The sequence below is a fragment of the Psittacula echo genome (assembly GCF_963264785.1).
Source record: "Psittacula echo genome assembly, chromosome: 1".
In the NCBI taxonomy this organism is placed as follows: Eukaryota; Metazoa; Chordata; class Aves; order Psittaciformes; family Psittacidae; genus Psittacula; species Psittacula echo.
Genome location: NC_137735.1, coordinates 43,346,865 through 43,372,539, shown reverse-complemented (window position 1 = coordinate 43,372,539; position 25,675 = coordinate 43,346,865). Strand labels below are relative to the sequence as shown.

General features: G+C 36.5%; 1 protein-coding gene across 1 annotated transcript in view; it reads left to right on the top strand.

The window, feature by feature from the left end:
* KLHL2 (kelch like family member 2) overlaps positions 1-25,675 on the top strand; it is a 60,694-nt gene that overhangs the window by 32,836 nt on the left and 2,183 nt on the right. Inside the window, exons 5-12 of the mRNA XM_080630074.1 lie at positions 3,173-3,335; positions 13,626-13,735; positions 15,185-15,301; positions 16,338-16,487; positions 17,376-17,493; positions 18,161-18,358; positions 19,120-19,221; positions 20,724-20,852. Of these exons, the coding sequence (XP_080486200.1) occupies positions 3,173-3,335; positions 13,626-13,735; positions 15,185-15,301; positions 16,338-16,487; positions 17,376-17,493; positions 18,161-18,358; positions 19,120-19,221; positions 20,724-20,852 (1,087 nt within the window). The remainder of the gene's footprint in view (positions 1-3,172; positions 3,336-13,625; positions 13,736-15,184; positions 15,302-16,337; positions 16,488-17,375; positions 17,494-18,160; positions 18,359-19,119; positions 19,222-20,723; positions 20,853-25,675) is intronic.

Here is a 25,675-nt window from a genome sequence, read left to right as displayed (position 1 = left end):
TTTGTTTCAGTGGGGTTGGAAAGGTGTATTTGGCATGGCAGGTGTACACAGCTTTGGGAATAGGAGTATCACTGCAGGAAGGAGAACCAGGAGGAGATAACCAGGGAATTGCCTTCAAAGACTTGTAAGGGTTAAATGATCTGTTCTAGGAAATCTAGCAGTCATTCCACAATTCATCATCACAATTTTGCCATACACAAGAGTTCTTACTTGCCATCTGTAATTATAATCTGTTCAGTTTCTTTGATTATAAAAACAACAACCTCTGTGATGAGGATCCATTTTCATAGAATAAGCAATTGGAGATTATTTCCACCAGCACTGCTCCCCCCTGCATTCCTTGCAGTACAAAGCGGTATGGATACTAGTCTTTTTGATCCTAAAAGGAAAGTTAGGATACCCTCTACTGGCTATTTCTAGAAATAAATCTGAGCTATAGCCTACCAGTTTAGAGTCAGCAGCAGCTAAACTTAATCTGCACTGCAGTTTTAATATAGCTTTTTATAATGTGTTTGAGAGGAGTTTGGGTTGTTCTGGTCTTTTTTTCTCCTATGTAGTTCAGCCTCTGGCTTCAGTAGAGTGAATCTGCCTGTGATGAAACTGTATTTTTAAATGCAGGTTGTTGCAGCTTCCAGGCGAACAGTCCTATAGGTACAAATGAAGATAGCTCGATGTTATTCTAGCTCTTGTTGCCTAGTAACCAAAGCCCAATGTATAATTTCAGTGGGATAAATTTCATGCACTTTGCCTCTCTTTTCTTTTTTAGTAATGATATACACATGAATATATTTAGATTTAAATGTCTTATTGTGTGATAATTAAAATGTGTTGAAATCTGAAGCTGTACAAAGTCAGTTACAATGATTTAAGTTTCCCATAATGAAGAGTGGTCTTCTAGTCCTTGTAACACTGCTTCACTGTTTGTATGAGCGAGCAAGTGTCTCAGTGTGACTGTGCATACAAATCTTAAATCCTTCTGCATACCATTCTCATATTTCACCTTTCCATTTTGCTTACTGATTTGATCATGATTTTACATATTTTTGTAACGGATACATTACTGAATCCATTTAAGCAGTCAAGGATTGTTCTCAGAATTATTTGCTAAACTATACTGATAAAATGCCTAAAATTACCTAGGACTGTTCTTCAATTAGTTACCTGATTTGTAAGCAAACTGGAACTGGTTGTATAAATAAATACTTGTGTTAGATTTCTAGCCTTGATTTTTGGTATGTAATTTATGATCCTATCTTATCCTAGAATTCACTACAAAAGGAATTATCTACTACTCACTGTTATAACTATTGATGCTTTAGTTGTAATAATAGAAATTGTTTTACCGATATTATCTTCACATTTTCATAAACATATGCTAGAATAAAATTACTTCACTGTACTGTTTTAACCTTGTCATTAGCAACCTTTAAGCTTACTAATTTTGTTTTGAATTGTGTGTCTTTATGTGTCATTTATGCTTATGACTTACAAATCTTCTCCATTTATTTTGTTAGACTGATTTGATATTTTCAAGGATTATCTAAGATTTAAACTAATTTTCAGTTATTTTGCTTAGGAGCAGTCTGTATGTCAGTGCAATCACATTTGTGTGTTTCCTTCATTTCTCTTTCATTAGCATTTGATACTCAAAGCAAACTCTTGTTAAATGTATGATCTTTCCTTTTTGCTATCCACATTGATAGCCAAATATGTAAAATATACACTATAGTGGATTATTGCTTCAAATTAGGGATTAATATGTTGAACAGATATGGCAAGCTCAAGGGAGAACAGCCGTAAGTCATAGAAACAGGACCAAAAGTGAAGTGTAAAGCAGACATTAGCTTTACAAGGGTTCATTACAAGGTATTATTTCACCTGAAGTCCTTTTTGTTTTAGTTTGGGTCATAATTTTTAGTTTTATTTCAAGAAGAAAGTCTAAAGAGTAAACAATAATATTAGCTCTTTAGATACAGAGTAGATAGATGCTTACAAAGACAATAGCAAATATTTGATTCTACATAGTTACTAAAACTTCTTCCAAAGAGTAATAAAGAAGTATATTCTGCTGCTTTCATTTAGTGTCACATAGGTTTCTAAATTGTTTTACTCCGCTCTTCCAGACCTTGTTATTCTTCCAGTTTTCTTGTTTGACTCTCTTTAATTCTTGCCAAGTAATTGCTTAAATGAAAAGCAAATATTAATAAGAGTAATACACCCATTTGGTGGTGTCTTTGGTGTGTTTTTTATTTCTTGCTTATTATTGATGCAGCCCTATATGTTTTTTCTATATTTAAGTGAGCAGTTGCAAGATTTCCATGTTAAAATCTTGCCTGTTGTCATCCACTAAAGATGCAGTCTAACATCAGTTTCACACCTGAATGTTCTAAAATAAAAGTCTCATTAAAGTAACTGTTAAAGGCACAGAAATAAAAATATTACGAAGAAGAAATTGTGGATAGCGGCATGGGATTTTGCTCAAAGGCACAATTATAGTTCACCTAAATCCCATAAAGTTTTAGTGGGTAAATAAAGTATATGTTATAGGATTTTTTAAATTATTCTTTAGTTTTTACTTGCTTTGTGGAAGTTAAAGGACAGATATGTAATTTACACTAATTCCTTATTAATACAGATTTTTAATGAGTTACAGAATGTTTTATATGTGCAGGCTTTTAAATGCCATTCATCCAAGAAGGTCCCATAAAGATGCTTATTATTGATGCTGAAAAATTGTGGAATATCCAGTACTTGCATGCAAATAAGACTTACATATTCTGTCATGGTCTAGAAAACTTTGATTTTAAGAAATATCTAAACTGAAGATTTGGAAATGAGATTAATTATGGACTGTTTGGAACAGTAAGAAGGGAACTTGTGAATGAATATTGGGAAAAGTTAACATGAAGTGTGAGAATTATAATCTATGGGATGATTTTACAGTGAACATGGTGGTAAAGAAGTTGCTCCTTATTTTAAACCTTAAATGGTATTTGCAAAATCATGTTAATATTGAATTTTAAGTTCTTCAGTCACATAGGGCTGCAACTTTCCTCCCTGTTTTAGTCCTAGTTTTTTAATGGGTTATTTTGTTTTCTTTATTAGTATTGAGAATACTCTTGTATAATCTCAGAATTGAATGGGGATAGTAACCACCTGTTGCTTCTTACAGGTATTGCTCCCAGCAGCTGGTCTCTTGCAACTGCAGGATGTGAAAAGGACTTGCTGTGAATTTTTGGAATCCCAGCTTCACCCTATCAACTGCTTGGGGATTCGTGCTTTTGCTGACATGCATGCGTGCACAGATCTCTTGAACAAGGCCAACACGTATGCAGGCAAGTTATCATTAGTATAGCATATAGCTTGGTATCCTTGTGTGTGTAGGTACACACACACACACAGAGGTTCCATGCCCGTCTAACCCCACCCAGATGGAATTGAATTTTATGCAGGGTATTGCAGATGTATCTTCTGATGAAGAGATATCATTTCTCTAAAAGAAATAATCTTCTGGCTGTAACATAGTTATAATAAGCAGCATCTTCATGGCCTATCAGGGCCATACACGGTTCAAGCAACTAGTAACCTAGAAAGAAGCTAGTTTGCTGTTTAAAATTTGACTGTGATTTAGGGGAAGGTATCAGGAAAGAAGAATTAAAATTTTGTCAGCTGCCACAAGCCAAAGTCTGTAGGAAGTACATGGGGGAGGAAAGAAGACAAGGGCATGGAAGGGTGGGCTCTCTGTAGTCCCTCTACTGCATTGGCTAAGAAGCGAGGAACGTACCATGAATATTGTGTTACCAACTTGTCTTCTGAAAAATCTTACTCATCTTGCTCAAGACTACTATAAAGGTCACCTGTAGTCTCATTCTTCTGCCTTGACACTAAGTAGATGGAGGTGCATCTTCTAACTAACTGTATAGCTCAACCAACAAAATTCTACTTTGCTTCTAAAGGTTCATGGAATTCTTAATTGTCTTACTAAAAGTACATTGTCATGGTCATCTTAGAAGGTGTTATTCATATCTGTAAGAGGACTGTCTCATATCAAGTCTTGACATTTTTGAAAATAACGTTCTCATTTTGCTTGCTGTTGTGAATCAAAGGCAATTCTCATTTGGTGGTGAAGTAACAGTAGTGTTGTATGGGGGGTCAAGGAAGAACAATTATTCCCTTTTTCTTGATGCTGGTGGAAAAATGATGAACTGAACTTTAAGATAAATGTACACAGGCTAAAGTGAATCCAGCGAAGTTTAACATGAACATATTAAGAAAACTGACTGACCTGTGACAAAGACTGTGAGAGAATATAGTCTTTTCAGTCAAGAACTAAATGTCAAGGAGGATGAGGGGGAATGCAAATCTTCCTGTGCATAAAAATGACTGAGAATGAGCAAGCTTGTGAGGTATTTTTAAAGTCGTTTCAGTTATTAAGCAAAAAATCTAACTAAAAGTAGCACAGATCAGGCAAGCTGTCTGTGGAAGTTACGGACTCTCTACTGTTAGGCAGCTGTAAAATACCCAGTTAGAGTAACTTCTCATTTAGGTTGATCTAAATCATGTTTGTGTGCAAAATTAGATGATTTGAAGTTCTTTCTAGCTTATGTTTCTACAGTTCTATGAAGGTTAAAATATTTGGGTTTTTCTTCTTCTTTTTCTTCTTTGTATTCCTAATACATTTTCTGCTGTTGGAAACTCTTATACATGTAGTTTTCAGATAGTGTATTACTAAAATGGTAATTTTTAACACACTGGATTAAAACCTTATTTGACTGCCCTTGATACCATGAAAGGTTGCAAAATATAGCTTACTAAAATGTAAACAAAACATTGTAGAAGCTTGTAGGTTTGTAACATAACACTGTAATCGAAACTAAGGCCTTTCATTTGTTCAAGTAGCCGTGATTTTACTGCTCTTTTGTGTGTACAGTGCCCTGGGGTCTTGATGTTTGAGTCGAGACTGAAGATGTTACACTGAGGAATTACTTTTGAATGGAAGCTTTTTGTAATGAACAAAACCACTCTTTTACAAGATTTACTTACTCGCCACTGTAGTAGTATATTTCGATTGAGCTTTGGCAGTGAATAGTCAGAGAGTAGGATGAATTCATTTGGAAATACGGAAGTCATGGGTTGTCAGAGGTTGAGAGTGACTCTCAGGTATGCCTTCTTACATGCAGCTTGCACTAGCTGCCCAGTCACAGATCTTTTCCTGTCTTTTCAGTGTCTCTTGGATGTTTCATTTCTACTTCAGGTTCAGCAAAACTGAAGTGCTTTCCATCTAAACATCTTTCCCTTCTACCTGTCTTCCTCTGTCCCTGGTGACTTCAGTGTTCTCCCAGTCATTCAGGTTTGTAAACTTGACAACTTTAACTCTCCTCTGCCATTTTCTCTCTACTGCTTAGTTGCGTGTTCCTCTATTTTGTTTTTAACTTCCTTACCAAATCTGCTCTACATCATGTTTCACTTTTACTGCAATGTAAATCTCTCTCTGCTATAACTTCTCTGTTTGCTAAGGTTGTTTTACTACTTTTGTGATACTCCTTTTCCCCCTAGATCAAATTCTAGCCTCTCATCCTTGGCTTTTCCAGTTCAGCAGAATTACTTGAATCTTTTTTCTTTCACATCTCTCTATTGCTTTTGTGCTTGGAAGTAATGTTCTCTTTCCACTGTAATCAGCCACTTTCCAATTTTGTCAGATTCCTCCAGAAAGCACTTTTCCTCATCTGTGCTTCCCTTTCTGTCTTCATATTATTGGAGTCCTGATGGCCCGTACCACAAGCCGCCAGCTCAACTCCTACTATGTTTTTGCTATATCTGTGTGCTGAATTTTAAAGCAATGCACACTCTGTTCTTACTCTTGATATAAATATGCTGTGCATAGTCAGGGTGTGAGCTACTTCATTGCATTGCAGACTCTGTGCTGCTTTCCTTAATCCTTAGCACTCTGTCATACAAGAGCAATACAGAGAGGAAAATTTAAAAATAAATATCCTGAAAAGGCTGAAAAAAAATAATCATGTGATTGTATTGCTTTTCATAACGATTCTAAAATATACAGTGACCCATTAACATCATTAACAATTAGTACAGAGTTAAAACTGAACATTTTCCTGAAATGGAGCACTAAGTGCTCCAATTCATATGTCTAGGTCCAAGTAACAGGCTCTTTATTGCCTTGAGTAATTTTAGACCTCATTAAAAGCAGGGTTTTGATGAATGCTTTAAGTGGACTAAGTCCCTAGAAAATCTTTATTCCGGTATAGAGTTTTTAGGTTTTTGGGGTTTTTTACCCCACTTCCAGGAGATTATAGTATTTTCTATCAAGACTAAATGTTTCAGGAAAAAAAAGAGGTGCAGTAAACTTATATGATTAGATGTCTGTCAACAGAACCCTTGGTTGCTGCCTTAAGTGTGAAACAGTATACAAATCAGGCATACTCCGAAGTTTTTAGTCCAGTGAAATTGTATTCAAATCATGTATCAACTAAAAACAATTTCAAAAGCTATTCAGGTTGTTTTGAAAGTACTAGCTTTTGTAATGCATACCTTACTCAAGATGTTTTAATGTGTATGTGACTGAATGACTTTGTGATAACTGCATTTAGACTATTATGCAAAAAGTTTTAATTAAATCAATTTGCCTTTGTGTAATATAATATCAAATCCAAAAAGCTGTTATATTTTTGACCTTTTATGCAGTAGGAAGCAAGGCATACATTTATTAACTAGACTTAATGTTCAGATATTTAATGTTTTAGGGAACACATTTTGATGTAGCTGTTGCTTAATTTTGAATTTTAGGATTTTTTTCCACCTTCTGTTCTGACTGTGCCTTAATTACTTCTAAACTACTTCAGTGATTTCTAAACATCCTTTGTTTTATTTAGTAGTTGAAGCTAATATGTGTATAGATTACTTTCTAGAAATATAAGATCTAAGACCCTGTCAAGACCTTACGTGCAATATTGATTAAATGTGTTTAAGAGCACAAGAACTGTGTCCAACTTGTAGCCCCTCCCTCTCTGGGTCATTTTGATAAGGCATCCTTTGCTGTGCCAGGAAGCTATTTGTTGGTCCTAGCTGGGACTTGCAACCTATTAAGCAGAGCACTGGCATGCTCAGTACTTCTGGTAAAAGCAGGGAGGAAAGATTGGCCTCCATTTCTCCTTGGAATAGGCTGACCATCAGCCTTGTTGGGTTTCTGTCAGACTCCATGGTTTTGTTCTGTACTATTTCATACCCATTCAGGTCAATGCTTTTGCTCTTGAATTTTCAAGCTGCTTATTGCTGTATCAGAGCCATCATAGCTTCTTTCCCCCCAACCTCCCTTTCTTATCTCGAATGGCTCTTTGTACTTTGTCAAGGCTCTTTCTTACAACTGAAAACATTTTATCAAAAGTCATGGCTTTGCTATTTCAGAATTAGGCCTTGTATCACAGACAGCTGAACTCCCAGGATCAGACATTTCGGGATTAAGGCTACACAAACTAGAGTGAGTACAGAAGAGGATTATTAGGTTGAAAAGGCAGTGGAAATTTTTCCCTGCTAGAGAAAATGAAAGGCATTTGGATGTTTAACTTCTTCCAGTCTTTATTTTATTACACTTGCTATTTAATATGTAGGAAAAAGAGTCAGGGAGATACTTCTGCTAATAAACAATGACAGCATAAAAATAAATTGATGCCAGTATAGACCAGAAGTTATTGGAAAAGTGAAACTCTGGAACTTCTAGTGGGAGTAAAACCCCAACTTTCATTAAAATTAGAACTTCATAGTCCCATGGTGGAGTTGGTTATCCTGTAGCAGACTGTGAGATTTCTATAATTTAGGGAATACATTTGTATGTATCTGTGTTGCCTGTAGGGACATCTGAAATTAGTGGACAGTTGATACAGATAACTTGGAATGAGCTTCTGTTGCAATTAAACTTTGAGATGTGACTTGTTCTCATGATGTTCTAGAAAGCAGTCCTGCTCTGGGACTTGTCGCACTTGCACAGTCAGGGACTGCATTCAGCTGAGGCCTCTCATCCTTCTTGTGTGAGGATTCCTGCAAAGAGATTCTGGCATGAGTGCTGCTAGTCTGTCCTCAGTTTTAGTCTGATATGCGTCTTACTTAGTCTTAGAGGATGCTCACAAAATAAGTTTTTCCTGAGAATGTGGTGTATTTTATAGTTGTAACGTTATGTGCAACCTGAAGATAGATGCCTTTTAATGAAGAGGGGTATGCCGTTTGGACCAGAGAGATGCTTGCTCGGTGCTTTGCTCTGTGCTTAGGCCCTGACGTGTTTCTTAGTTATAACCAATGAATAATAGTGTACTTCCACTCACAGCATAGGCAGATATGGGGTTTGGAAACATTGGATTACCTGTGGAAGTGTCTTTTGAGGACCAGCTTTACACAGCAAACCTTCTTGGCTTTTAGCATCAGGCTGAGGAGATGCTGAAGAAAGTTTTGTTAGGGAATCGTAGCATGCTGCGTTGTAGTTCACTGTGGGATACAGCGTTCTTGATTGTGGTGCTCTAAAACTTTGAGCCCCAACTAGACTTGGAAGCATGCATGTCTTAGGCTATTCTTGTGTACATTTGTATGTGTGAGATTGGAAGGATGTAGTTAGCAGAATTGTTCTTACGATTCTATTCTGAGTAGCAACGTCTGTTGCTATGCTGCTGTTACCTTGGCTGCTATGAATTTCATGGTGTTCTCAAAAGCAGTTATTTAAGCATAAAATTGACAAGTAAATCAGATTTAAAAAAGAAAGGGGGGAAAAAAAAAAGAAGATTCTGCAGTGTTTAGCTTCTGCTGGTTCTCCAACTGGCAGAGCTTGTGTCTATCTCTCCATAGTAAGGCTGGGGTTCCTGCTTCACCAATGCCTTATATTAGGTCACTAGCAAAGACCTTTTGTCCCAAGCAAAAAGAAAAAAAAGAAAAAAATCGCAGTCTGACATGGCGAATTGAAGGAATAGTTTAAAAAACTAAATTTTGCTAAGGTGCTAATATATTTGTTTCCTCTGTTTGAGAAATTGTCATTGTTCGCTTAAGTGAACGTAAAGCTTAGATCTCTCCACGCTCCCATTCGCTGCATTGCTGTAAAACAAGAGGTTACCATTTCATTTCTGGAAGGTTCCAGCTGGTTTTGTACCATTGTCACATCAGAAAGATGCAGGTACTCACTCCATTTTGTAAAAAGTATCATTGTCTGTTTTGTGGAATAGAAATAGTTGGCCTAAACCAGATGAAAGACACTTAGGAGACTTGATATATTTGATTGTGATGTTTTTTTCCCACACACTAATATACACTGGATTACTGTAATTAGAAGATCTAGGGAATATGAAGGGGTTTTTTCTTTTTTCCAGCTGCAGCCTCTGGCACTGATAAGCTCTGGCCATGTTTTTCATACGTGTTACTGTGGTTTTGGTAGGATCATTAGGAGAAGATTTCTGAAAGTGCACAAAATGTTAAAAAGATTTCTAGAAATTAGTATTAAGCGTCATGAGCTGCTGGAACACCTCAGGAAAATGTTAAAAAATGAGTAAAGCCAATTAGTGATGGAACAGAAATTTAGGCAGTCTTCAACAATGCCATACACAGAGGCCAACACAGACAACAGCCACCACTGTCCTGAAACAAAGAGGAGTTACAGGCTTTTAGTTTTGTCCACTGTGATTCTCTGAAAAATTTTCAGCCTGAGGGAACTTCAGCAGACCTTTGCTTATATACTTGTTTATTCCATTTAGTAAAGACAGTTAGGCCAGAACAGGTCTGATTGTAGGCATAGGGTTTGTGAATCCATCCACAAAAGTTTATAGCAAAAATGTCCTGTGGAGACTTCAGATTAGTTTTCCTTAATATGTAATTGAAAAAATTAGTGTCAGTATCCTTCTGGCCAGCAAGACTATGTGCCCTTTAGATAGAAGAGATAGGTCAAGTGCTTAATGCCACTGTGTTTGTATAATACAGGTCTCCAGACTCATAATGAAACATACCAAAAAAGTGGTACTTTTGCAACTCCTATTGTTGTGCTGTGCTGTCTTTTGGCATTGTTTATTGTACTTACAATCATTTTGTTACTAGCTCCTTTCATGTTGTTAAGAACTTCCTTTTTGTCTTTTTAGTTTGTCGCTAAAGCTGAAGTCCTGTCCTACTGGTATAGGGCAGACAAGGACAGATCTTTTAGCTATCCAGATAGAAACTGTCTCTATCAGTTGTGAAAATCTGTTTTACATATGCAATTGGAACAGATATTTTAGAAATGCCCTAAAATGGAAGGGATTTTTTTTTTTAAGGCAGATTTTGGTTTTGATAATAAAGAAGTAGGATTCTACTTGCTTAGGAAGTGGGAATTTGTGAGCCAAGCCTCGGCAGCTCTGAAGCCGGCTCGTTCCAGGCTGCTTGAATCTGGAGCCAGCTGGCTTCAATGTCTGGGTAAAGTGGCAAGAAGTGGGGCAGGATTCCAATACAAATTTGTCAAAGTTGCACACTCAGTGGTTTGGAGGAAAAAAAAACCCTTTATGCTCTTGTGAAAAAAATCCATCCAGATAGTTCTATCTGTTTGGAGATGTTCATGAAGACAGAAGTATGTTACCTAATGCAACAAATGAAAACCAAGCTAATGTGAGATTTTGCAGGGGACAGATGCATGAAATATTTAATCATGTTATGAGTTTCTTTAATCATGTCCTAAGTTTTGTGATGTTTGATGTTAGTATCTCCAGATTATCAAAGCTTTCAGGATGTAAGCAATTATATGGGATAATACAAACACTAACCCAGACAGCAAAAAACCGCATACCCCTCCTCAATATTATTTGGAAAGAGAGGCTCTGAGATTTTTGGAACACTCAGTACTGGGTAATATTATTTTAAAGATAATGGCAAAGATAAAGATAAGGAGGCAAAAAGTTTGAATTTCATAAGCATTATTTTAATATATAATAAAATAGTGCCTTCTGCCTTCAGCACTTGATCAGCTTTTGGTAAATTGCTGTCGGCAGATTTAATTGGTGGTTTTGCATTTCCTTGTTCTTTTTCAGTTTCTAATTATTTTGAATAATCCATTTAATGGTAATTTCCATTGGTTTCTGTGAAAAGGTTATCTATCAATCAGTTAAGATGGTCTCCTTGACAACAAGAGACGTGGTTCTTCAGAGACTAAAATTTATATATCAATCTACTCTCCTACTTCTCTTTTTATTGTAATTCATTCAGCTGAGAATTTCTTTCCAGGTATTGCTGGAGAACCTGAGCCTGTAGCTATTGACTGAGTAGTTTGTTTTAATTTCTCCTTTTTGTCACTCTTCTTTCTTCTGCTGGCCATGTGCCTTTTTTTATACTTTAAGCACAGAGGCTGACATCCAGTGAAATAAGTCTTATGCTTTGTTAAAGTACTGTCTATTTTATTTTTATTTCCTTTCACAGTTCTATTTATAGCATGAAAACAGGAGACAGCCTCACTTTCGTTGTATTACTTTGAAAATTCTCAACTTTTTTCTGGCTTAGAGGCTGTGTTCTTCCTATTTAGAGCATGTCATAAATCTAAATCAACTTAAAAAGCAAGACTTTACATATGAATCTATAAAATCAACCAGGGTTTTCTAGTTTACGAAGAGTATCCTGTTGGATGTGATCCACTGTTGCATAGGTTTTCTCAGGGAAGATGAACAAGGCTTCTGAACCTCAGATGCGTTTGAGATCCCCTTTCTGCTTGCTTCCTAACTTGGCTTCTGAGTACAGTCGGGCATGCTGTTTTGTGGTGCTGTCACTTGAAATTTGGAGTTTATCATAAAACTAATATATGCAAATTACTTTTCTCAACATCTATTTGCCATATACAAATAGTAAAATTCATCAGATACTTCTTTCAGTAAATGCACCTGAGAAAATTTTACTTCAGCTTAAGAAACTCTGTATTTGTAGTCTGAAAAGCAAACAAACATAAAGATTTGTAAAGAATAGAAAAGTAATGGTGGTGTTATAAAAATCAATGCTATTTTTCTTCATCCTTTCTCTCCTATTGCCTGAAATACTGCAGAAAATACAACCCTCTCGTCTAAGAGAATGCTGCGGAATTGGAGGAACTTCAGTGATGATGATTGCATGATCTAAAAAGGCTGGTAGGATGAGGGACTGAAAAGGCAAGGACTGTCCTTAGAGATGAAGGCTAAAAAGGAATATAGAATGATGAATGATTTTAAGTAGACAGGTTACAGTTTTGCCTGTCATCGTATTCAGCGTTAGAACATGGGGATACTAATTGAAAACTGATTAATGGTAAACTGGGTGTTAAATTTAGATGTGGAGCTTTTTGTTCAATAAGCCTGTGGGATTGTTACTATAGGAAGGTATTAAAGTCAAGAATTTAACAGGATTCAAGGGGACTGAACTATATCTTACTAAACATTGTTTAGTAAAATGCGGCTATGGTAAAATATTATTCTTCTGGCTAGCAATCTCTAAACTTTCATGGTTATAGTGAGACCTTTATTGTGAGGAGGTTTTATTCTCATACTTTTCATATAAAGTCTTGGACTTTTGTCTGGAGGAATTTATGCTGCCTGTTTCAAGGAACAGGACGCTGAACTACATGAAGGACCAGAATTATATTGTGTTAGATTCAACTTTTTATGCTTTCTAGTCTTCAGTACAGTGCAAAAAAGCTGTTTAACCCTGAAAAGTTGACCTGAAAAATTCAGACTTCTTGAGCTGGAAGCATTCAGCATTCTTTAGCCTTTTTTAGCAGCTTAAGACAGTTTGTCAAGCATGGAGTCTTAACTATAGTAGCACTAGTGGAGGGATAAAAAAGGTTTTAAAAAGTTCTTTAGTTTGAATATGTTTGGTGACCTTTTTCTACTTGTTCTAATTTTGAGTGAATTCTTAAATTCCCACGTAACAGTTGTCCCTGCTAACTTCTGTTAAGAATAGCTGAAGAGGGGAAAAATAACAGTCAACTGGATAGAGCCTAAAAAGCAGTTTTAGGAAGGGAGAGGACAACTGAACAACTTGATAAAGATACATGCTCTATATTAAAATAAAATGTCTGATTCTACAACTAAAACATTAAATTTCATCAGTTTATTTCAAGTTGAGGCATTTTAAAAAAATCTACATAGTGATATGGAATGTTTTTCTGACCTTGGAGAAGCTCTGAGAGACACGAACAGTATCTGGACTTGTTTGTTTGACACTGGTGGTTAGGTCTAATGAATCAGCCATTGTTCGTGTTGAACTACACGTTTAAAACATTTGTCAACCACATACAGAGCATGTTCTTTTCTGGAATCTTTTTTTTCTGTATTTGTGTGTACAAAGGCAGCAAAATTTAAGTAATTGTCAAAGGCAAGTACTAAGATGAAGCAATATTGAAAATGTTAAATTGTTGATTGTTACTTTTAGTATAATGTGGTTTAATATTTCCACTATTTTCAAGAATTTTTAAATATAAAAGCAATTTGTGAGACCAGTCTTTATATCAAATATTTTAAGTTAACGTATTGTTTCTAGATATGACAAAATAGCTTGCATATTGAATCATTTTCCTCTGTTTTTCTTCAGCTGCTTTAATGCTTGTTGTGGGATACACTTTGCACTGTATGTTAGAGTATTTCTGTTTATCCAAACAGAACAGCACTTTTCTGATGTCGTTCTTAGCGAAGAATACCTCAATCTTGGTGTAGAGCAAGTGTGCAGTCTTATATCCAGTGACAAACTCACAATTGCCTCAGAAGAGAAGGTAAGAACATCTGTATCCCAGTATTGGTTTTATTCTTTTGAGTGAGAGAGTGAGTTTGTTCTTACTGCTCTAGTACACTTGTTTGAATGTGTTCTTTGTTTCCTCAGTGAAATGAAGCATGTATTCTGCTCTTGTTTAAAGCATTTTTTCCTGAAAGTGTTAAGGATTTTCCCCCAAAATTTTGTCAGTCTGATGCTAAAAATTAATCTGAACTCTTAAAAATCCTAAAAATGTATTCAATTACTTAACATTTTGTTCTTTGAAAAAATGGAAACTAAATTACATGGCTATATCTTCTCCTTTTTAAGCAAGACAAACAGAATACATGCTCTGAATTGCATACATAGCAGTTTGGTTTACCAATGGATAAATAACTCCAAACTAGTAGTTTGAAGAGCAAGTGTATGCCATCTACTAAGTTTAACAGCAGCAGTCCCACAAATGTATTAAAACTCTGTATGTACATGTGGGCTGTTTAGCCTATCTGAACAAATGTGGGTTGCAAAGGAGATGCCTAGGTAGCATAGTATAACCAAACTTCAGTTTAAATATGTGTTGGCTTATCTTTAGCAAGAACTTGTTCTTTTAAAGCGATTTTTGAAACTCTGTGGTCTCGGTGAGCCCAGTGTTTGAATCTCTAACGGTTTTCAAATTGTAGATGTAGATGGTTTTTGACCTTTTGAATTCAGTTGTGATCAATTTAAAATATCTTGGTTTTCTTTTTTCCCAAGGAGTATATAGTTATACTAACACCTCTGTTCAAATGAAGCTAAATTGTATTCAAAATCATGTTTGAATACTGATTTTCATGGCTAGGTAGTGTTTCGTATTAAGACCTTTTTGGAACTTTGAATCTAGGAACTATCTGTTTAAACTGCAACTAGCAAAGTCACGTTGCTGTCCCCATAATACCCTGAAGGTCAGGATCTATCACTTTGATACATGTGATGCTGCTTCTGTGGAGTACAATTAAGGTTTTAATCTCTAGATGTATGATCAGCTGCTGTGCAACAGAGGAGAAACTAGGCTTGGGATCGCTTCTCCTAGTAGGACCCAGTGATGATAAGTCATTTGAATGATCATGTGGCAGGTCAATTCTCCAAGAAAAGAAGAAAAGTATGAGGATTGTAGTATCATTGCTGCTGTGTTGTTTGTTTACCTAGTTTGATTGGATTTTCAGTATCAATGAAATTACAGTGTGCATTTTGTCAATGTAGCACAGCTAGCCTTGAAACACCAGTAGAGGAATGATATAAAAAGAGACTGGCTAATGCATCTTCAGAATTTTATAGTGGATAAATAAGGAAATAATAGGAGCTGTAACTGCTGTCATCTTTTCTTACGTTAGGAATTTTAGCATACGCAAAAGCTCTTTTTGGAGGCATGCTGATATATTCATTCTTATGAACTTGTAAGTCAAGGGACTTGCATTTGTTTGTTTTCTGGAAGGTATTTGAAGCAGTGATAGCATGGGTAAACCATGACAAAGATGTAAGGCAGGAGCTAATGGCACGCCTGATGGAGCATGTTCGGCTGCCTTTGCTGTCCCGGGAATATTTAGTTCAGGTAAGCAAAAAGTAATACTAATTCTTCTGCATGTGAAAATTTGTTTGTTTGAAGTTTTTTTTTTTTAATGCCAGAGTGATAATTTGGAATTTAAATAATGGAATGTAGTATGTTACTGATAGTAAAAAAAAAAAACAACCACTACCTCATATGCATGCGCACACAGACACACAGAACCAAATGAGGGATTGCCACATAGAAGATGACATATATAAGTAATTTATCTGTTTGGTTGACTACTTATTATACCACACTAGTAATTCAAATTATTTCATTCACTAAAATCAGGTTACCTTTCATTTGTAATATGATCTTTGACGCAAGATTTGTTTCTGTAAGTGAATTTTCAATTTCTGAATTGTATCTACTGTATAATTTGGTTAGGAACTAATGACAAAGGAAACATTCCTTTACCTGGCTCAGATATAATACATCTTTTGAAATTTTATAAGCTCATTTTGAATATTTTTGTGTATTTAAGTATTTAAGGTTGAAAATGTGAGTTCACTTAACATTGGATAGTAGGTGTAGTAATAGGTTGGTAGATATATATTTTTTAAATTCTGGTTTATTATACAAATTTCCTCTACTTAGTGGGGTTTTTTTTGGCATTTTTTTCTGTTTCGGGTTTTGTTGTGTGGGGTTGATTTTATTTATTTATTTATTTTTATTGTTGAGGGGTGGCTTTACTAGTTTGTTAAATTAGTCTCCAAAGATCTCCCCCTTAAAGGGTTCTGTACTCTCTGTATTTGAAAAGTCGAGAAATGTGCCTGATTGTAAGAGAAGTGATTTACCTTGCCTAACACGGTTTCGTCCCTTTACTAATTGAGAATCAACATCTTTCTATTTCTTTTTTTCTTTTTAGGGACTGCATATTGTCATCACATAAATTTGTGTTTAACTGGTTGAATGATAATCTAAAAAATAGGATTAATCTGCATTTGTGTGATATAACAAGTGCTTTATTACACTTCAGATTGTGATTTGTGTTTTACTTCCTTAACATGCTCAGACCTTGTTAAACTTCTGTTAATAGAGAGTTGAAGAAGAAATACTGGTTAAGAACAGCAGTGCTTGTAAAGATTACCTCATTGAAGCTATGAAGTATCACTTGCTGCCAACTGAGCAACGAGCATTGATGAAAAGCACTCGAACAAAATTGAGAACACCCGCTAGCCTTCCAAAAGTAAGACCCTTAGTTTTCTAATATACTTGTTTCTTCTAACTCCATTTCAACAGATGAGAGCATTACTGTCACCTGGGGTATTCCAGTAAAAAATTTTATACCAGAGTCATTTATCACAAAAATATTTATCACAAAAATGTAACAAGTGATTAGCTTTATGCTCTTATGATGCAGATATTTTAGTCTCCCGCCTACACACAGCACCGCCAATAACTTCCCTCCCAATATATATTTTTTAATATGTGTTCCAGCATCAGAGAAATATACAGTTGTGGGGAAATAAGTCTGTTTTTAAAAAAACCATCACAACAAAACAAAGACTAAAGCTTCCGAGTTGCAACATTTTACTCAATTTTTACCTAAACATTGACTTTCATTCATTTTAGAAGAAAACAAACCAAACATTAGATATTATCTTGTTTCCAATGGAGTAAAGAAGTTTTCTCATAGTACTATTATAGCAACTGCAACAATGGAATAGGAGATTCTGTTCAGGAGATTTAGCACATTTCTCCCAAGGGAACCAGATAAGGCTGTTCTGTGATGGATAGTCACAATTCCATCGAATATCACACACACTGAATTCCCATACCTGACGTCAGAGTAGGATGTGAAGACACAGCAGGATCTGACTCATTCATGGGAACTTTACCTAGATTCTAATTGCTTCCTTCTTTTCTACCTCAGGTATTTATTCTGAACACAATAATTACAAATTGCATGCGTATTGCACATGTTTTGCCTGGTTTGGAAGACTACCAATTTCTTATTTAGGAGCCCTTTAATTACTTGTTGTAGAGAAGCTTGCTTTATTTTTTCACATTTTTTGATCTTTCAGGTGCTTTTATATATGCAAATAACTAAAAAATAGTATTCTCTCTCTTTTAGTTGATGATGGTAGTTGGAGGACAGGCACCAAAGGCAATTCGCAGTGTTGAATGCTATGATTTTAAAGAAGAACGCTGGCATCAGGTGGCTGAATTGCCTTCCAGAAGATGCAGAGCAGGTAAATGATGCCTAATTTTTCATTGCAGTTGGAAATGCTGCGGAATGTAGGTGTCTGTATAAAGCATTGTATGTTCTTTGGAACAGTACTTCAGATGTTTATTTGACAAGACCTAAGCCTTGACTTCAGTGTTCATTCTTAACTTTTGAATTATTTGCTAATCTGAAACAATATAAATTTGATACTTGATCTTAATTTGTGCTTCAGTTTGTAATCTCTAGAATAGACTGCTTTATTATCTCCTATAAATACAAAAGATAATGAAATTTAAATTTTATTGCATTACATTATGAATAATTTTACTATTAAAATATGTTGAGATGAAGAATGTGAAGATTAAATGAAGATTAAGTGAGATTAAAAACGTGAAGAAGTGACAGCCACTAAAAATGTGAAAATGTGATCTTAAAGCAGCTGAGATATCTGAGCAAGAAGAAATTCAGCAGGCATGATATTCAGAAGTGTGAGTTTACTAGTAACAAAAAGTGTAAGAACTGCTGGTGTTTAATCTGAACGAAGTGTGGCTCTAGGACACTGTCAAAAGCCTGATACTGTAGCGAGTACTGTAAATTTTATCAAGTATCTGCATACTTAGGAGACTACACAATAAAATAAGTTGACAAAGAGTCTAAAATGCTCATCTTTCCTCCCTGTTTCCCTGCTCTAGGAATGGTGTACATGGGAGGCATGGTTTATGCTGTTGGTGGTTTCAATGGTTCTCTGAGAGTTCGCACAGTAGACTCCTATGATCCAGTGAAGGACCAGTGGACAAGTGTTGCTAACATGCAAGACAGGAGAAGCACGCTGGGAGCAGCTGTATTAAATGGCCTTCTTTATGCTGTGGGAGGATTTGATGGGAGTACAGGTATATTTGCCTTTATACACTGTTGATTAGCTTTGACTACTTTTGACATTAATTGTATCAAATTTGAACGTCTCTTTTCTGGTAGCGATGATGAAACCAAGCATGAAGGTAGCTTGGCATCTTGAAGTGTGGAATGTGCTTTAGTGGTCACATCTTTCTACCTGAACAGTGGACTGTTTGCTCCCGTCTAGGATTTTAGGCTTAATGACTAGTGAATCTTTGACAAGTTGCCTTTCAGTATTCCTTTTATAGTCAGAGTCCTTAACTCGTGGAAGATGTGAGCATAAAAATTACAACTCCTTTGTGCTCTTTGCATATGAAGTTTATTTCTGCATTTTCAGGTAGTGTAAGTAGGATTATAAACAGCCTTTTCTGACCTGTGGGAAGTCTTTGGACATGCACTTTTTATTCTCTTCACAGATCCATTAAAGCATTTGTGCAGAGATGATCCTGTTCCTTAATAACTATTACAGAAGCACATATAGGACAGAACATTGGGACTTAATTAAAAAGGAAACAAACAAACAAAAAAAAATCCTGGGAAGAATTTCTCCAAGTTCCATAAAAGCTTTTATTAATTTGCTCATTTTCAGACACCAAGAATGGGTTGACTGTAATTGGTTATCTAAAGGTTATGCTTTTTGCACACTAATAGTCCTTAAAATGAAATAATCTGAATTTTCAGATATGAAGAATTCTCTGGAACTTAGACAGTCTGCATCTAGATTTATAGAAAAAATAATGTTATATTATCTTCATAGGTTTATCATCAGTTGAAGTTTACAACTTAAAGACTAATGAGTGGTTTCATGTAGCTCCAATGAACACGAGAAGAAGTAGTGTTGGTGTAGGTGTTGTTGGAGGTGAGTTGACAAATTATATAAAAAAAAAGGGGGGGAGGGGAATGTAATAACTTACCCTAATGACTTTACTCACTTTTGAAAACATACTTCCGATTTATGTTTTTGCTGAACGTTGTAATTCAAATGGTATGAACAATACATAATTGTTCTACTTGGTTTTGACTGGCTTTTAGCGTAGATGTTTTACATTGTTTTCAGAGCTTTAGCTGTGCCTGAGGCCAGCTGAAGAAAAGCTGGCTAAGCATGCATACTCTTAAGTTACGCATGTCAGCAAAGCTAGAGAGCCTGATTACTGAAGGGATGACCTTATAAATTGGTCTCTAGTGATGTAGCACTGCAACTGACAACTCTGTTAGCTATGGCTGACCTTGCTGGTTGCATGCTGGCAATGATCTCGAGGACTCTCGAGAAAAACTGCTGGCTTTTGAGTCAGCTTGGTGGTGCATAGCTTGGATGTCACTTGCACAATGCAGATGTGGACCAGTTCCTGGGTCTTAAAACAGTATTAGTTGTGTGTTTTAACTGCATAGGAACCACTGCTGTTTCTGATCTGAAAATACAGGCTGTACAAGTAATTTTCATCTGAAATTTTGACATTTCTAGGAAGTCTATTTGTGAGCTTCCAGCATTGGACATACTTAAATTAGCTGGCTTTTGAACAGTTCTTTATTAAACCCAGGGTAAAGTACTTTTGTATTTTAGCTAGGCAATTTAAACTGACCCACATTTTTCTTGTTAGATACTGATTTATACTGTTAGATACCTTTTACATCCTTATAGTGATGTCGTGGCTTAAGCCCAGGCCATAAATTAGAACCATGCAGTCTACTTCCCCCCCCCCGCCCTTTCTTCCCTCTGCTCCTGGAGGGACAGGGAGGAGAATCGAAAGAATGCAACTCCCACAGGTTGAGATAAGAACAGTTTAATAACTAAGGTATAACACAAACCACTACTGCTACCACCAATAATAGTGATAAAGGAAATAACAAGGGAAGAGGATACAACCGCGCACCGACCGGTACCTTGCCCCCACCCCGCAGTCATCCAGCCCTTCCAGGGGACTCTCAGTTCTACATCCTGGGCATGACGTGCTGTGGTATGGAATACCTCTTTGGCTAGTTTGGGTCAGGTCCCTGCTTGCTCCCGGCTTCTCCTCCTCCCTGGCAGAGCATGAGACTCACAAAGTCCTTGGTCAGGGTAAACATTCTGACCAGCAACTGAAAACATCGGCTTTATCAGTATTATTCCCAGGCCGAAAGTCAAAACCACAGTGCTGCACCAGCTACTAAGAAGGAGAAAAACTGACTGCTACTGCTAAACCAGGACAAGTGACAAGAACTATAGTGTACTATCTTGAACTATATAAGAAATAGAAACTCAATAACTGATTGACAAAAGGGACTGATTAGTAGCTAGTTCTGAGAATGGTGACTTCCCTTCAGCCTCTGTACCAACACAGTATGGGTGGATCAGGAGTGTGTTTCTGTTGTTTACCCTTCTAGGTAAACTGTATGCTGTTGGTGGCTACGATGGGGCGTCACGTCAGTGCCTTAGTTCAGTAGAATGCTATGATGCTAATACAAATGAGTGGACCTATGTTGCAGAAATGAGCACTAGACGGAGTGGTGCAGGTGAGTGGACAAGAGTCAACTATCCTTGTAAAAATGAAACAAATTTGTGGTTTTCAAATGTATCTAAAAATATCTAAGGTAAGGTAAAGTTTGAGTTTAATGGAACATGTTAGTCATGAATGGCTGATATATTGCACGTTATAAACACAAAACTGTCCTATAGCATAAGATTCAGTCTGTTAATAGTAAATATCTTTCCTTCCTTTTTCATACTTTTCGTATTCCTCCTTTTCCCATAACTTCTGATGTTTTTAACATACACACTAATATGCATGGATAGTGACAATCAATTTAATGTCACCTAAATACTGAAGTATCAAAATCTACATGGTCAGGATGAAAAAATGTCATTTCTTCAAAGATGTCTCTTTACCAGTTTACGGCTGATTTTCAGGTTGCCTACACATGTGAACTGTGACTAGATTTCCTCCACTTTGGAAGGACTTGTTCTGCATTCTGGTTCACTGCAGGAAATATTATCCTTGCTCATTCTTAAGTTGTATTACTGGTTTTGTCCTGTTACTTCCATCTTCCATTTATGTACCCTTTGTCATCTTCATTAATTCTTCTCATTGCCTGGTGTTTACATCTTTTGCATATGTATAAGCTACTATATGTTATCCTTCCTTATCATTTAGCCAAGGTACATCCATTTATAATCCTAAAAGTCCGTTCTTTATTTTCCCTATGGATTTTTTTTCCTTCTTGCGATTTTGAGTATATATATTTCTCTTTAAAGATATCAAAAGTGCCTGTGATATTTGGCTTTTATTTAATGAAATACTTCCACAGCTTCAAACTGACTTTAGCATTTTCATTATCTATTTATATTATGGACTGAAATTTCATTTACTGTTCGCTGTCCTGTATTTGTCTTTTGGTATTTCAGGTTTTTTCAACTCACAGAAGTTGTTTTATTTCTCTAGATGCATTGCCATGGACTTTTTCAAGTAAAATTACATTATACTAGTTTTCTACTTTTATTTTTTTAGTTGTTTAAGTCACTTTTTTGCCAAGTACTCAATGGTGCTTTTTAGCAACACCCTTGAAATATCTACTGGTAATCGCATTAATGTGCTTCATAACTAGAAGAGATGTTCTTACAAATACAACTGGATGGACTTCTAGTATGCTTAGTAGATGCTTAATAGTTATCCCAACTTTTCATCTTGCCTTCCATTGTTCCTTACAAACTCTGAACAGTTTTTAATCTGTTTAAATGATGTTTAAATTATGTCCAAATTATTTCAATAAAGATACTTAGTTTCTGATACTTTCATTATACGCTTAGAAAAATCAGCAAGTTGATACGTCTCTTAATGCTAAAAGTAACATTTTGATTGTGTTTCTAAACTAAAACTTTGATGCTCATGAAAGAAACATGATACATGGTATCTCAAGAAAACATGGTTGTCTTGTGAAACTTCTAGTTACTGAGCCTGTGCATCTTTAAAGTAAACTCTGGATTAAAAACTGTCCAGAGTTGCAGAAAGGGTACTGTTAAATACTCCCGTCTAATATTGGCAAGTTTTGAGAAAAATATTTATAAAAATGGGCATATTACGAGTATTATAAAGACAAATAGTGTTGATGGGTTGTGACAAAGCTTAATTTTGCAATCTGCCCCCACATCCATTTTATCTCAGCATTTTTTTAGTAGTCTGTTTTTAGTCTTTGTGCCTGTAGCTTATTTATACACTAGGTATTTTCAGATTCTTAAAGAAAGTTGAATTACTTCTGCAACTTTGATATTTAGTGCTTTTAGGTACGCTAACTACTGGGATCTTTCTGCCCTTCCTCTCCCTCCCCTTGTCACAGAGTTCAGGACTTGTGTTTGTTTACTGAGCTCTCTGCTGCCTTTTACCTTGTCCTCCGACTACAACAACAACAACAAAAAGAAACAGTAAATGTAGTCAGTTATTTCAGATTCATATAATTGAGTAAAATAATCAACATTCTTCTGTGCCATTCTGTTAAAAACATAGAAAATTATATTTGTGAGTGGGGGAGGAGTGGCTGGTAATGTGGAAATCACAACTATTAATTGATCTTGGCTGTACTGGCCAAATGTCCAAAACCACCAGAATTGTTTCAACTGGCCATCAGTCCTGGTAGTGGTGTTACGGATGTTAACTAAACAGAATTTTGTTCCTGTATTAAACCTTTGGATCTCTGGTCATACCAAAGAACTTTAGCCCCTCTCTTCTGTTCCTACTGCATCAGCTTCATTCAAAAGCATCTTCAGAGGTTTACTCTCAGTTACTTTTCTTTAGTACCAATTGCTTCTTGGTTGATCAATACGGGGACAGATCTGTTTCCAGCAATATATTGGGATGAGGAACTTCAGATCCCGATATATGCCATTTGGGGGGGATAAGAGATATAAGACAGGGTCCTGAAAAATGGGCAGGAAACAAAAATAACAAAGAAAGGAGAACTCAGAAGATGGCAACAAGAGGATACAGATGGAAAGAGCAAAAAATAAGGTAGGACTTGGAAACTGAGTGTGGGATTAAGGGAAAAGGAAGCACCAAGGAGGAACTGAGGATAGTATTAAAAATAAAGAGCTAAAGAAAAAATGGCAATATGGCAGAGGGGAAACCTACGCACTGAATAGGAAGGTTGGTAACTATACAGAAAACCTGGGTGGAGGATGAATATCACATCACATTTTTAAATTAAAAATCTTAGCCCTCCTTCTAGCTCTATAATGTTTAATTCTACAAAAGATGAATATTATATTATCCTGTCTAATAAAGTGTGATCAGAGTGGGAGAAAGAAAAGCTGTCACACTATACTGTGATATGATAGCTAGAATTAATAGTAACAAAAGAGGAATTAAATTAACTGGAAAGGATATGGGGAAATGTTAGTAGTGAATATCACTGATAAAGCATTAGATAGCATGATTTATAAAACAGTGTCCTATTAAGAAGCTATTTTTCAGATCTGCAGTACCAATTAACTCTTCCATGTTTCCATCCCCTCTTCCTTTCATTATCAAAATCTGCCTTTTTAATAAGCCAGTGTAGTTATTTCAGCAGGAGTTGTCTCTCACCTTCTATAAGAATGGCTCTTACATACAAATAACTGATATGTTGTCAAAGATATTTCAGCTGGCTGTCAAGGTCTCAGGGTTCTCTTTTTTAACTCAGTTTGATTGGGGTTTTTCTCACTCTGAAGGACTTAACTAATCTTTTGCATTCATATTTGCTGTTTCCCTTTAATAACGATTGTAAGCTGTGCTCTTCCCATGGAGTCATTTAAAGACTATATTCACACACAAATCTGTATCTTAGCTTTGAGTTTCATAATCTTAAATGTGACATATACTAGATTTCCCAATGTACTTACATAGAGGTGTTTTTCAGTTGTATTTATGGTCCATCACTCACAAGTTTTAATGCAAAAAGCACCTACGTTTCTGAAATCTGGTATGTTGGGTTCTAATACTGCATTATAAAGTGAAGAATGAACAACAGGCCTTCCTTTCTGCTTTCCTTATTACCATCCTTTCAATATGTGCAGCCCAATTAGCAACTAGATATAGACTAGCTTTACTTATTCCTTCATCCAAAGCTTATAGATTGATAAACTTTTTGTAAAGTAAAGGAAACCCTATAATATCCTTCTGGATATTTTGATAACTGAAGCTTGGTGTTTGGTTATGTGGTTCAGTTGACATGCTGGAGGGAAGGGATGCCATCCAGAGGGACCTTGACACATTTGAGAGGTGGCCAATGCCAACCTCATGAAGTTCAGCAATGCAAAGTGCAAGGTCCTGCACCTGGGTCAGGCAATCCCAGGCACAGCTACAGGTTGGGCAGAGAAGAGATTCAGAGCAGCCCTGCAGAGAAGGACTTGGGGGTGTTGGTCAATGAGAAAATGAACATGAGCCGGCTTCCGTGTGCGCTCGCAGCCCAGAAAGCCAACCGTATCCTGGGCTGCATCAAAAGGAGCGTGACCAGCAGGTCGAAGGAGGTGATCCTGCCCCTCTTCTCTCTTGAGACCCCACTTGCAGTACTGTGTACAGTTCTGGTGTCCTCAACATAAGAAGGACATGGAGCTGCTGGAGCAAGTCTAGAGGAGGGCCACGAGGATGATCAGGGGACTGGAGCACCTCCCGTATGAAGATAGGCTGAGAAAGTTGGGACTGTTCAGCCTGGAGAAGAGAAGGCTGCGTGGAGACCTCATAGCAGCCTTCCAGTATCTGAAGGGGCCTACAAGGATGCTGGGGATGGACTCTTCATTAGGGACTGTAGTGATAGGACAAGGGGTAATGGGTTTAAACTTAAACATGAAGTTCAGGTTCAATATAAGGACAACTTCTTTACTGTGAGGGTGGTAAGGCACTGGAATGGGTTGCCCAAGGAAGTTGTGAATGCTCCATCCTTGGTGGTGTCCAAGGCCAGGTTGGACAGAGCCTTGGGTGACATGGTTTAGTGTGAGGCGTCCCTGCCCATGACAGGGGGTTTGGAACCAGATGATCTTAAGGTGCTTTCCAACCCTAACTATTCTATGATTCTCCTCCAAATCCTGGAGAAGGGAAGGTGTTTAGTTTTGTTTCATATATATGTTTACACGGCATTCCAATACTTTAGTGGAAACATCCCTGTTGTATAATGTCTATCCATCAGCTTTTATCCTCCATACCGAACAGTTTTTACTTTCTAAAAATTTACTTACACTTTGTTGTCTTGTCAGATTTCTGTTATGCTGGCTGAGCACTCTGTCTCATTTACTGTCACTTCTAATTAGTCCTAGATTTCAACAGTCCTCATTTTCCTGCACATCATGTTTCATCCCAGATTTTCTAAATCTT